The sequence below is a fragment of the Esox lucius genome, chromosome 12, assembly GCF_011004845.1.
Source record: "Esox lucius isolate fEsoLuc1 chromosome 12, fEsoLuc1.pri, whole genome shotgun sequence".
Classification (NCBI taxonomy): domain Eukaryota; kingdom Metazoa; phylum Chordata; class Actinopteri; order Esociformes; family Esocidae; genus Esox; species Esox lucius.
The window spans coordinates 35,291,879-35,306,304 of record NC_047580.1 but is presented as its reverse complement, the minus strand read 5'-3'; the positions used below and the strand labels follow the sequence as shown (position 1 = coordinate 35,306,304).

General features: G+C 39.9%; 1 protein-coding gene across 1 annotated transcript; it reads left to right on the top strand.

Annotated features, from left to right (window-relative positions):
• Window positions 1-30: 30 nt before the first annotated feature.
• Window positions 31-7,961, top strand: zgc:113363 (MDFI domain-containing protein). The gene is made up of 5 exons (XM_010900970.5): window positions 31-394; window positions 2,870-3,075; window positions 4,227-4,400; window positions 4,547-4,798; window positions 6,205-7,961. The coding sequence occupies exons 2-5, from the start codon at window positions 2,889-2,891 to the stop codon at window positions 6,459-6,461; spliced, it is 870 nt and encodes a 289-aa protein (XP_010899272.1). The 5' UTR covers window positions 31-394; window positions 2,870-2,888; the 3' UTR covers window positions 6,462-7,961.
• Window positions 7,962-14,426: the final 6,465 nt, after the last annotated feature.

Below are 14,426 nucleotides of genomic sequence, written 5' to 3'. Positions count from 1 at the left end.
TCATCTGATCCAAGTAGACTGTTGGCAGGGTGAGGAACCATTTAACATGTTGTAACATTGGGCTATTTTCAGTTTAGGTTTAAAACGGTATGGCCCCACCTAACTGGATGGCCCATTTAAAACGTTAGGCTACGGAACCCACCACTTCTAAAAGTTTTCCGTTTGGTTAACTCGTTTTTGGTGTGCGATTAATGAATACACCCCTGATGACGTTAGACTCGGTACGCGTCTAGCATTCAAGCTACAGTATTGCCTGGTCCGGTACTACGTCTGGATGATCAGTCATAGCCTGCTTTGAGAGCGACACACGGGACTAGCCTTCTGAAAGAATGAGGGGGATTTTTATTTGATGTTGAAGAATCACCCATTGTCTAAGACTGGCTCACAAGTTCAGGTAAGCCTAAGAATATTTAGTTGTTATTTGTAAATAGTATGCTGCGTTTTTTAAATGCTTCTTTCTGTAGGTTAGGCTTTGTTTTATTTTGAATATGCTGAAATAGCCGCAGTATGTCTTCACCTTATCAATCAATAAAGTTATAACGAAAGAGCACTAAGTTATGTAAATATTGTGCATTTTCAAATTTATAATTCAAATAAAAATATCTATAAGTTTATAATTAGACGTATTAGGCAATGGAAATGTAGAATTATTTGCTGAAATTGAGTTAGCCTATAGTTTGTCTCCATATCCTGGGCTTGGCGGGTGATCATTGGGTATAATCAAAAAACGTCGGAGAGAAGACAACATAATTTGATAAAAGTTTATATACGTTAAGATGGAAACAAATGAAAAACGTAATATCAAGAGTAGACTATGGAAACCTTTTTTAATACGCACATTAAAACACTTTTGGCTCATACATTCTCGGCCAGAAGTATCTTCACCCCGGCACTTCCTTCAAATTACTCACATTACCTAAAATAATACGTTGAAATTGGCTGAAGTATTTTGTTCCGAAAAATCTTTATTTCACTATTAATATTGCAGAACCAAATATTTCTGTTAAATCAGAAAATAAAGACAAATGGCATTGACAACTAAGACTCAATACATTACACATTTTATTCATTATTTCTCCAGGTTATCAATTGGATTTATATCATTGCTGGTCACTGCAAATCATTCCAGCTTTTTGTTGTGAACCTTTTGTGCTTTTTGAAGTGTGTTTAAGGTGATTTTCTTGTTAGAAGACCCAAGGTCTTTGACAGAGACCTGGCTTTCTGACCCTATGCTCAGCATTGCACTCCACAATGCCTTGGTATTCTCCTGATATCATGATGCCTTGCACACATTCAAGACACCCAGAGATAGAGGCAGCAAAGCAACCCCAATCATGGGGAAGGTCTTATTTCCATCACAAGGATTTAATTCTTCTTTCTTTAAATGTACAGAGATGGTGTGCTTTACCAAAAAGCCCCCAGTCGGTTTCATCTTTCCACAGAAGACTTGTCCCATGTTCAGGTGTGTTTTGGCAAATTTCAGTCTCTCTTTCTTATGTCTCTTAGTCAGCTGTGGATCGCATACGTCCAACCACCTTCCACTGAGGTGGAGACAGATGCTGTGAGTTGGAACTGTGGCACCTTGTGTCTGCTTTAATCTGGGTGGCAGTTAAGGTGCCTTCTCCAACCTTCACATCAATCTTTCATTAGTTGGTTGAGGTGCCTTCTCCACCATTCACATCAATCTTTCATTAGTTGGTTGAGGTGCCTTCTCCACCATTCACATCAATCTTTCATCAGTTGGTTGGGGTGCCTTCTCCACCATTCACATCAATCTTTCATTAGTTGGTTGAGGTGCCTTCTCCAACCTTCACTTCAATCTTTCATCAGTTGGTTGAGGTGCCTTCTCCACCATTCACATCAATCTTTCATTAGTTGGTTGAGGTGCCTTCTCCAACCTTCACTTCAATCTTTCATCAGTTGGTTGAGGTGCCTTCTCCACCATTCACATCAATCTTTCATCAGTTGGTTGAGGTGCCTTCTCCAACCTTCACATCAATCTTTCATCAGTTGGTTGGGGTGCCTTCTCCACCTTCCACTTCAATCTTTCATCAGTTGGTTGAGGTGCCTTCTCCAACCTTCAATTCAATCTTTCATCAGTTGGTTGAGATGCCGTCTCCACCATTCACTTCAATCTTTCATCAGTTGGTTGAGATGCCGTCTCCACCATTCACTTCAATCTTTCATCAGTTGGTTGAGGTGCCTTCTCCAACCTTCACTTCAATCGTTCATCAGCCTTTTTTCTTGTAGCCACATCCAGGGATGTTGGCTACAGCAGCAGTGACTTCAGCTTCTAGGTAACATTACGTACACTGGAAACAGGAGCTTTTCTCAATTCAAACTGGTTCAATTTGTGATTTTTATTTTGTAGGGACCTGCCACTCACCGCTGGTTAAAATCAAATTATTTCTGATATCTGATTACATATGTGGACACCAAACAATATTTGGATTTCAACAGATATCTAGAAAACATGGCACATTTGAAGAAAGTGCAAGTGTGCCAATATTTTTGGCTTATAAAATATATTTAGAACATTTATCTAGTACCCAAATGTGCCTTGCACGCACTCCTACTAATGTAAACAAGTTAATTAAACTTTTGTTTAGAAATCTGTAGAAATATTGTAGCTCCAGGTCCTTTGATATTTCCAGTTTACTGGGTTTTAAATGCAAACAAGCACTGTGGGAAGTCACCAACTGTGTCTATCGGTGTCAAACAATTTTAGGGTTGGAAAGATCAGGAGTACAGACAATGTAAATGTGTTGTGTTCAGGGTTGGAGAGACCAGCTGTATGGACAATGTAAATGTGTTGTGTTCAGGATTGGAGAGACCAGCTGTATGGACAATGTCAATGTGTTGTGTTCAGGGCTGGAGAGACTGGCAGTATGGACAAGGTGGAGTTGATACAGCAGATGAGAACCGAACAGACAGTCATCAGTCAGGATAGAGCACAGGACAAAGAGGCAGACAATCTGTTCCAGGACTTCACAGTTGAAACCACCCAGCCACAGCCATTGGCCAATGCTTTTGCCCAGCAGTCGCTGCCTAACCAGAGAGCCGGAGAACATGCAGGTAACGGAAGTGGCTCATAAAGTGGGGAGGGTGTAGGTTATGTGGAGGGTGTATGCTATATGGAGGGGTTATATGGGGGTGTATGTTAAATGGAGGGTTATATGGAGGGTGTATGCTATATGGAGGGGTTATATGGAGGGTGTATGCTATATGGAGGGGTTATATGGAGGGTGTATGCTATATGGAGGGGTTATATGGAGGGTGTATGCTATATGGAGGGGTTATATGGAGGGTGTATGCTATATGGAGGGTGTATGTTAAATGGAGGGGTTATATGGAGGGTGTATGTTATATGGAGGATTATATGGAGGGTGTATGCTATATGGAGGATTATATGGAGGGTGTATGCTATATGGAGGATTATATGGAGGGTGTATGCTATATGGAGGATTATATGGGGGGTGTATGCTATATGGAGGGGTTATATGGGGGTGTATGCTATATGGAGGATTATATGGAGGGTGTATGCTATATGGAGGGGTTATATGGGGGTGTATGCTATATGGAGGATTATATGGAGGGTGTATGCTATATGGAGGGGTTATATGGGGGTGTATGCTATATGGAGGGGTTATATGGAGGGTGTATGCTATATGGAGGATTATATGGGGGGTGTATGCTATATGGAGGGGTTATATGGGGGTGTATGCTATATGGAGGATTATATGGAGGGTGTATGCTATATGGAGGGGTTATATGGAGGGTGTATGCTATATGGAGGGGTTATATGGAGGGTGTATGCTATATGGAGGATTATATGGAGGGTGTATGCTATATAGAGGGGTTATATGGAGGGTGTATGCTATATGGAGGATTATATGGAGGGTGTATGCTATATGGAGGGGTTATATGGGGGTGTATGCTATATGGAGGATTATATGGAGGGTGTATGCTATATGGAGGGGTTATATGGGGGTGTATGCTATATGGAGGGGTTATATGGAGGGTGTATGCTATATGGAGGATTATATGGGGGGTGTATGCTATATGGAGGGGTTATATGGGGGTGTATGTTATATGGAGGGTGTAGGTTATATGGAGGGTTGGTAGTTGTTGTTGTTCTGTTGATGTTGTTTTGTTTTTTGTTGTGTTCATGTTGCTGTGTTGATGTTGTTTTTGGGTTTGTTGATGTTGTTGTGTTGATGATGTAGGAGAGCCTGCTTCAGCAGAGGCATCTGGCAGTGAGCCTGACAGAAACGGATGTGCAGGTGAAGATGAAGATTTCAGTGATTCCCAGACGGATCACACCTCAACCAACGATGTCTCACGACTCCTTCCAGACCATGTACCAGACAACCCATACAAACTGAACAGAGGAGTTCATGGTACAGTTTAATGTCTGAATCTAGTTTAGTTTGGTTTTTGAAAAGAAAATAGTAGTTTACTAAGCTTGTTCTTCTCAAACTTGATTAAATAAGTTACATTATAGCTACAATAATACAGATTGAATGATTGACTGTTTGCTCTCCAGAGTCTTCCATGGATGTCCCTGTGACATCCAGTCCAAAAATGTCCCCCATAACCCTGGCCAATGGACCCTCCCCTGTCTGCACCCCTCCACCTGTCTCATCCAACCAGAAAGGATGGAGCCCTCTTCAAGCCCCTCCTCCCCCTGCTTGTCAACATGGACACCCGAATCAGAAACAACGCATGCATTCCACTACCAAGTGCCAGAACTCCTTGAAAGCTGATGCCACTCAGATAAAAGAGATAGCTGGAGATGGTGAGAAACCTTTGGATGTTCCATATAGTCAGTCACATTGAGATGTTCCATATAGTGAGTCACATTGAGATGTTCCATGTAGTCAGTCACATTTGGATGTTCCATATAGTCAGTAACATTTAGATGTTCCATATAGTCAGTCACATTGAGATGTTCCATATAGTGAGTCACATTGAGATGTTCCATATAGTGAGTCACATTTGGATGTTCCGTATAGTCAGTCACATTTAGATGCCCCATATATTCAGTCACATTGAGATGTTCCATGTAGTCAGTCACATTGAGATGTTCTATATAGTCAGTCACATTTAGATGTTCCATATATTCAGTCACATTTAGATGTTCCATATAGTCAGTCAAATTGAGATGTTCCATATATTCCGTCACATTTGGATGTTTCATATAGTCAGTCACATTTAGATGTTCCATATATTCAGTCACATTTAGATGTTCCATATAGTCAGTCACATTTAGATGTTCCATATAGTCAGTCACATTTGGATGTTTCATATAGTCAGTGAGGCAATAAAATATATATTTCTTCTGGCTTCGTACCGTATGGTTATACAAATGTGGGGAGAAAAGTAGTAGAACTGTTTAACAAATAAAATGTGCCATAACATTAAACACTTTTTTTGGAAGCGGTTAGGGTCTTAGACATGACAGAAAAGAATCCACATCATTAATGTTTGCTGGCAGAATAATTAATTTGAAACAATGAAATGTCTTTCTTTAAATTTGGGGATGTTTTTTCTTCTGCAAGCATAGTTAACCAAACAACAGAGCCACCCACCAGCATTGTTACAGCTACAACCCTTCATTGCTAGCATATAGCTAATTCATTATATTCCATTTAGCCACTGACTCATTGTCATCATCCAAAACATTTGTTAAAAAAAATGCAAATCCATTAAACATTAAAATTATATACTGTTTTTATGTCACAGATTGCTCCTTCTGTGAATTGTAGAGTGGCTAATCAACTTTTTTTGAACCAAAACATAGACGGGTGTTTGTTAATTTGCGTGTTGCCTGTCAGTAGGACTTTGGTCTTATCTTAAAGCCACCTTGACTGGTTTTCTTCTGACACTATCAGTTCAGTTCAGACTGGCCCCGCCCCCTGATACCGTCAAAATTGCCAGGCTGGATCTTACAGAATCACCGTACCTACCCAATGGCAGCACCGTTTGGTTTAATGCTCGTTCAGAATATACTTTTTAATATTTTGCTATAAAATATTCCATCAATGATAGCACATTTGTTTTTGCTGAAGGGCTGTACAAATTGCCTTTGACTGAGGAATGTTCTGACGATAAAGTCAGTAAAGCATTTTGATAAGGTGTTTATTCAGCTAATGAGACCCATACAGGTGGCTAAGTGTCTGCGTTCTTCCTGTCCGCCCCCAGACTGCTGCGTCCACTGTGTCCTGGCCTGTCTGTTCTGCCAGATGCAGTCCCTCTGCTCGGTCCTGGCCCAGTGTCTGGCGTGCGGAGAGGGCTGTGAAGCACTCTGCTGCTGTGGGGAGGGGGCTTCCGGCGGCCTGCTCTGTGGGGAGGGGGCCTGCTCTGTCTTGTTGGACTGTGGTATACTGGAAGACTGCTGCGAGTCTTCTGATTGCCTGGAGATCTGTCTGGAGTGCTGTTCCATATGTTTCCCCGCGTAGAAGATGAAGAAAAAGAACCGCTGACTACCCTGGACATGTGTTAAAATGATCTCCTGGGTGTAACCAATGGAACTAACTATCGGCATAGTCCCAGAAGTGGGAATAAACCACACCCACCCGGAAGTCTGCGGTATGGGACTTCCACAATGTTGGACTAAACAGGACAAATAACTTATACCATGTTGGACTAAACAGGACAAATAACTTATACCATGTTGGACTAAACAGGAAAAATAACTTATACCATGTTGGACTAAACAGGACAAATAACTTATACCATGTTGGACTAAACAGGAAAAATAACTTATACCATGTTGGACTAAACAGGACAAATAACTTATACCATGTTGGACTAAACAGGACAAATAACTTATACCATGTTGGACTAAACAGGACAAATAACTTATACCATGTTGGACTAAACAGGACAAATAACTTATACCATGTTGGACTAAACAGGACAAATAACTTATACCATGTTGGACTAAACAAGACAAATAACTTATACCATGTTGGACTAAACAGGACAAATAACTTCCACCACATTTGGACTAAACAGGACAAATAACTTATACCATGTTGGACTAAACAGGACAAATAACTTATACCATGTTGGACTAAACAGGACAAATAACTTATACCATGTTGGACTAAACAGGACAAATCCACCATGTTAGTGTAAACAGGACCAATAACATCCCTTTGGGCTTTTGGAAATAAGTGTTATTACCCCCCATAGGATCTTTTTGTTCTACACAGCTACTGTTGGTTTTTGGGTTTATTTTATGACAGTGTTTGTATTGTAAACAAGTTTGCATTGTGTGTATTTTGTGAGAGTGTTTGGTTTTAAAACATGTTTACTTTGTGTGTCTTTTGTGATGTTGTTTGTTTTGTAAACATATTAGGCTACAGCAATCAAATGATTCTGTCTGGATAGAGAGTTCTGATTCTGTTTGAAGGGTTATGATTCTGTCTGGATAGAGAGTTCTGATTCTGTTTGGTTAAAGAGTGAGTTCTAATTATCTTATGATAGAATAGAGAGTTTTAATTCTGTCAGGATAGAATAGAGTTTTATTTCTGTTAGGATTTAATAGAGTTTTAATTCTGTTATGGTAGAATAGAGAGTTTTAATTCTGTTAGGATTTAATAGAGTTTTAATTCTGTTAGGATAGAATAGAGAGTTTTAATTCTGTTAGGATAGAATAGAGAGTTTTAATTCTGGTAGAAGAGAGAGTTCTTTTGGGAAGACATTCTGTATTTTGTGAGGTGAAACCATACAGGCAGCTGATAGCTCCCATGATATCACAAATGTGTATGATCCCTGTACTGTTAATGTCTGATTTGTTTAGCATCATTTGTCCTGTTGTTGTGTATAATTTTCCATGTTAATTATTTTCATTGTATTATGTGCTGTATTGTTATTGTTGCCTAATTATGTTTGCTTTGCCAATAGTGGCATCATCCATCCATTCATGTCAATAAAGCACCTATTAAATTGAATTGAACTGATTGAGTTAGAATTTACAACTGTCTGAAATAGTTATGTAAGTCATCTATATGAAAGAAGAGCTCTGCTTTTTCATTCTGTGTTGATTAGATCTTTCAAAAAGGAGGAGTAGGCTTTTTGAAAATGTATCTATGATTTGCAGCTCTAGACTTCAATTAATTTAACTACATGGACATTAAAAAGTATGGAATAAAAAAGTATGTCCATGTTAGCAATGACATCTGGGACACTCTATACAGTTGTGCTCAAAAGTTTGCATACCCTTGGAGAATTGGTAATATATGTAAAATTTTTAAAGAAAATATGAGTGAGCAGGCAAAACAAATATTTTATTTCTTAAGGGATTCACATTCAACTGTAGGTCATAACAGAATGGCACAAACATAAAACAAAACATGGCAACAAAGAAAAAAATAAACTGACCCCTGTTCAAAAGTCTGCATACCTTTAGTTCTTAATACTGTGTATTGTCCCCTTTAGCATCAATGACAGTGTGCAGTCTTTTAGTTGTCTATGAGGCGCAGTATTCTTGCAGGTGGTGTAGCTGCACATTCGACTTGACAAAAGGCCTCCAGGTCATGCAAAGTCTTTGGTCGTCTTGCATGAACCGCACGTTTGAGATCTCCCCAGAGTGGCTGGATGTTACTAAGGTCAGGAGACTGATGGCCACTGTAACCACTGGAGGGTCAACTTTGCCTTGTGCTTAGGGTCGTTGTCGTGCTGGAAAGTCCCTGAGCGTCCCATGCACATCTTTCATGCAGAAGAATGCAAATTGTCTGCCAGTATTTTCTGATAACATGCTGCATTCATCTTGCCGTCAATTTTCACAAGATTCCCAGTGACTTTAGAGCTCACACACCCTCAAAACATCAGTGAGCCACCACCATGCTTCACTGTGGGGATGGTATTCTGTTCACTATAGGCTTTGTTAACCCCTCTCCAAACATATCACTTATAGTTGTGACCAAAAGCTCTATTTTGGTCTTGTCACTCCAAATAAGTGTAACAGAAGCTGTGAGGCGTGTCAAGGTGTTGTCAGGTATATTGTAACTGGGCTTTTCTGTGTTATTGGTGCAGTAAAGGCTTCTTTCTGGCAACTTGACCATGTAGCTCATTTTTGTTCAAGTATCGTCATATTGTGCTCCTTGAAACAACCACACTGTCTTTTTCCAGAACAGCCTGTATTTCTCCTGAGGTTATCTGTGGGTTTTTCTTTGTATCCCGAATAGTTCTTCTTTCTTTGTACACCGAATAGTTCAATCTTTCTTGGTCCAAGAAAGGCTTGGTATCAAGAGATTCCTGAATTTTCTATTTCTTAATCAGTGATTGAACAGAACTAACTTCCATTTGCAAGGCTTTGGATATCTTTTTATATCCTTTTCCATCTTTATAAAGTTCCATTACCTTGTTACGCAGGTCTTTTGAAAGTTCTATATTTCTCCCCATGGTTCAGTATCTAGCCTGCTCTGTGCATCCACCTGAGAGTTAACAAACTCATTTACTATTTATACACAGACACTAATTGCAATTTAAAAAGCCACAGGTGTGGGAGATTCACCTTTAAATTCACAATTTTCACCTGTGTGTGTCACCTTGTGTGTCTGTAACAAGGCCAAACATTCAAGGGTATATACACTTTTGATCAGGGCCATTTGGGTGATTTCTGTTATCATTATGATTCAAAATGGAGCCAAACAACTATGTGATAATAAATGTCTTCATATGATCACTTTTCAACATTAGTTTCAACATTACTTTCAACATTACTGTTAGGGGTATGCAAACCTATGAGCACAACTGTACTTTAGTTATCCATGATGTTTGAAACTATATGGTTTTGATAAAACTTATCTAGACAAACATACTATAAAACATTTTTTGACCTGTTCCGGTTAGACTTCGGAACTTTTATGACCAGTGGCCAGAAATCCTGGAATTTGTCCTTAATTCTACTTATATGAATTTTGAACAGGGCAAGATGACTCACAGTGTCTGAAAACCCTTTTTCTGGTATACCGTTTCATCTCTAATGAGCCTCTTTCCAGTGTTTTTTCTACCTTTCCTTCGCTGTTTCTTTATTCATTTCAGTCTCAGACACTCTGGTCCCTATTTCTGCGATCATGATTTGGGAAGTAAGACAAATACAGAAATAGTGGATGGAAGGGAACGGCTTCAATCTTAAAAACATTTCTTTTTGAAGAAGAAAACCAAACATTTGACATAAAAACTTCAAGATGGCAACCAAACAAAAAAACTGCTAGATCACAAAGGAGATGGTAAATTCCTGTCAGTATTTCTTTAAGCAGACATAAATTGTAGTGCTTGCTGGTTACTAAGTCTGACAAAAACTACCAGCAAAAAGAAAACTACCAGTTTTGAAAGAAAAGTCTCCTGGTAAGCCTATCTTTTGATAGAAATAACACTGATACACCCATCAGCCATAACATTATGATCACTGACAGGTGAAGTGAATAACAGTATACACCAATAAGCCATAACATTATGACCACCTGCCTAATATTGTGTAGGTCCCCCTTTTGCCGCCACAACAGCCCTGACCGGTCGAGGCATGGACTCCACTAGACCTCTGAAGGTGTGCTGTGGTATCTGGCACCAAGACGTTAGCAGCAGATCCTTTAAGTCCTGTAAGTTGCGAGGTGGGGCCTCCATGGATCAGACCTGTTTGTCCAGCACATCCCACAGATGTTCGATTGGATTGAGATCTGGGGAATTTGGAGGCGAAGTCAACACCTTGAACTCGTTGTTGTGTTCCTCAAACCATTCCTGAACCATTTTTGCTTTGGGGCAGATTATCCTGTTGAAAGAGGCCAATGCCATCAGGGAATATCGTTGCCATGATAGGGTGCACATGGCTGCAACAATGCTCAGGTAGGTGGTACGTGTCAAAGTATCAGTGTTATTAATTTCACCTGTCAGTGGTCATAATGTTATGGCTGATGGGTGTATCAGTGTTATTCACTTCACCTGTCAGTGGTCATAATGTTATGGCTGATGGGTGTATCAGTGTTATTCACGTCACCTGTCAGTGGTCATAATGTTATGGCTGATGGGTGTATCAGTGTTATTCACTTCACCTGTCAGTGGTCATAATGTTATGGCTGATGGGTGTATCAGTGTTATTCACTTCACCTGTCAGTGGTCATAATGTTATGGATGATGGGTGTATCAGTGTTATTCACTTCACCTGTCAGTGGTCATAATGTTATGGCTGATGGGTGTATCAGTATTATTCACTTCACCTGTCAGTGGTCATAATGTTATGGCTGATGGGTGTATCAGTGTTATTCACCTGTCAGTGGTCATAATGTTATGGCTGATGGGTGTATCAGTGTTATTCACTTCACCTGTCAGTGGTCATAATGTTATGACTGATGGGTGTATCAGTATTATTCACTTCACCTGTCAGTGGTCATAATGTTATGGCTGATGGGTGTATCAGTGTTATTCACCTGTCAGTGGTCATAATGTTATGGCTGATGGGTGTACACTTACTACATAAAGGTTTTGCTAAAACAAGGAAAACTAAAACTAGTTTTGGACAGTTTGAGTGGACTTTCAGAGAAAAACATAGAGACAGAGAAAGATACATAGAGACAGAGATACAATAATACAGAGGTAAGAAAAACAGAAACAAATACAGAGAAACAGAGAGACAGCGAAAGAGATACAGAGAAAAAGAGAGACAGAAAGACAGAGTGGGAGAGACATACAAACCCCAGAGTAAGTAATCCAGAGAATTGAGCACAGTACAGAATATCCAACACAGATATCCTTTTCCTATAACAACTGACCACACCAGATACTAAGATCCAAATTAGAAACACATTTCCTGCTTGATATATTAGGTTGAAGTAACTGCCCAGTGTTTCCAGATTCATTTGAAATATAATTTCTTTAATTACTGACAATAAGTAGTTTTCCTTCTACATTTCTTTTTCATGTTAACAAACAGCTTCTCTGTGCAGTGGTGAGTAGAGATAGAGTACTCCAAAAACACAATAGTTTGAGATAGAGGTTTGGGGTAGGGTTTTGGAAGTGTTAGGCTTTGGTTACTATATATAGTAACCAAAAACAGCCCTGACCCGTTGAGGCATGGACTCCGCTAGACCTCTGAAGGTGTGCTGTGGTATCTGGCACCAAGACGTTAGCAGCAGAATCCTTCAAGTTCCTCAAACCACTGTCGGTAGGTCCTCATCACTGCTGACTGGGAGCACCGCACAAACCTTGCCATTTCATAGATGTTCTGACCCAGTTGTCTGGCCAAAACAATGTTGGCCCTCGTCAAAGACACCCAGGTCTTTACTCCAGCACATTTCTCCTGCTTCCAACATGTTGTCTACGAGAACTGATTGTTCAGTCATTACTATAAAGACAATGGCTCACAGTGGCGGTTGAACCAGTCCAGTTGTTCTGGACATTTTTCAGCTATTGTACCACCAGCTGAATGTTCCACCTTAGGAATACCCCTGATGTACCCCTGAAGTACCCCTGATGTACCCCTGAAGTACCCCTGATGTACCCCTGAAGTAGCCCTGAAGTACCCCTGAAGTACCCCTGAAGTAGCCCTGAAGTACCCCTGATGTACCCCTGAAGTACCCCTGAAGTAGCTCTGAAGTACCCCTAAAGTGTACCCCTGAAGTACCCCTGAAGTAGCCCTGAAGTACCCCTGATGTACCCCTGAAGTACCCCTGAAGTACCCCTGATGTACCCCTGAAGTACCCCTGAAGTACCCCTGAAGTACCCCTGAAGTATGGTTCACCATTGGAAGCATGGACTCAGGGTGACTTAATGAAAAGAGACATGATTAACGATTTCATTCTGGTTTTGTCCAATTGTTTGACAGGGGGCAGAACTTGGTGTGTTTGCAAGCAGCTGAAAGTGGAGAAGACCTGGAGATTTTTCGATTTGAATATTTGATGTGCATTTTACAGTCTTACTATTACATTCACCCTTGAAGGTCTGGAGGGCTTCAATACTCAGCCAATTCTTTCTGTGATTATTCTTTCTGTGATTGTTCTTTCTGTGATTATTCTTTCTGTGATTATTCTTTCTGTGATTGTTCTTTCTGTGATTATTCTTTCTGTGATTATTCTTTCTGTGATTATTATTGGAGATGTAAAACGGTTGACTTTTTAACACAGTTCAACAACATGGTTATTGTGCTTAAAAAACGTTTATAATTGGCACAAAAATATAAATGATGATCCAATTTCCTGTGTCTGTCTCTCTCTTTGTCCCTGTCTTTGTGTGTCTCTCTCTCTCTGTCTTTGTCTCTCTGTCCCTGTCTCTCTGTCTTTGTCTCTGTCCCACTGTCTATTTGTCTTTGTCTCTCTGTCTCTGTGGTCCACTTCTGTTTTTTTAACTGTTGTATTTGGCAACAGTTAAAAAATCACCCACTTCTAAAACCAGAAATAACTTGTTCCAAATTTTCCAAGCAGCATTTGAAAGAACAAAATTAAATCAACTAGGCCAGATGCCAGCATGTCTGACATCTATGATGAAGTTGGCTGAAGCTGGATCTGGAACATATTAATGTAGCAAACATAGAAACCAACTGCTAAATACACTTAATGAAAACCTCAACAAATGATACAGAAATAAAATAGCAGTCTGCAGGCTGCAGGTCAAAATACAAAACCTAATTATTATTTATTTATTAAAACCTATTTTGAGTTGATATGTGGGAAAAAACTTGCGGGTACCAGAAAACTTTTTGCGGGTACCAGAAAATGATTTTTTCTGGTACCCTAATCTTAACCTCAATCACCTAACCTCTATGCCAAAACCTAAGATAAACCTAAACCTAAGCCCTAAGATAAACCTAAACCTAAGCCCTAAGATAAACCTAAACCTAAGCCCTAAAATAATCCTAAACCTAAGCCCTAAAATAATCCTAAACCTAAGCCCTAAGATAAACCTAAACCTAAGCCCTAAAATAATCCTAAACCTAACCCCTAAAATAATCCTAAACCTAAGCCCTAAGATAAACCTAAGCCCTAAAATAACCCTAAACCTAAGCACTTATAACTGAAATTCCATCGTTGACCCCTAAACCTAACACTAATCCAAAAAACTTGCAACAAGCCATTGTTACAACCTTGTCAAGGTGGATAGACCGTTTTGCAGAGGAAACATCCAGGTGTCTCTCTTGTCTCCAATCGCTACGAGCCAATTGAAGAAGAGAGAACAGGCCTAAAGAACCACAGTAGAAATAGAACTGAACAGCAATGATGTCATAGTGGGTGGGCCCATGAGCTCAGGTAACACAGCGAGGTAAAGACAAGAAAGTTTCTACCAAACCATAACTCCGTGTTCAGTTATTTATCCAGGGGCCTGCTTCCGCGTTCAGTATGACTGGGAGTAAATGGTAGCAGCGCTAAAACATTGCCATCACAGAGAAAAAATGACAGAATTGTAATGGATTTCATCAAATTATA

Bases quoted from the DNA above. Each gene is read 5' to 3' on its own strand.
- zgc:113363 (XM_010900970.5), top strand. From the start codon at position 2,889: ATGGACAAGGTGGAGTTGATACAGCAGATGAGAACCGAACAGACAGTC. The intron at 3,076-4,226 runs GTAACGGAAGTG...TTGATGATGTAG, and splicing joins GAGAGCCGGAGAACATGCAG to GAGAGCCTGCTTCAGCAGAG. The intron at 4,401-4,546 runs GTACAGTTTAAT...TTTGCTCTCCAG, and splicing joins ACTGAACAGAGGAGTTCATG to AGTCTTCCATGGATGTCCCT.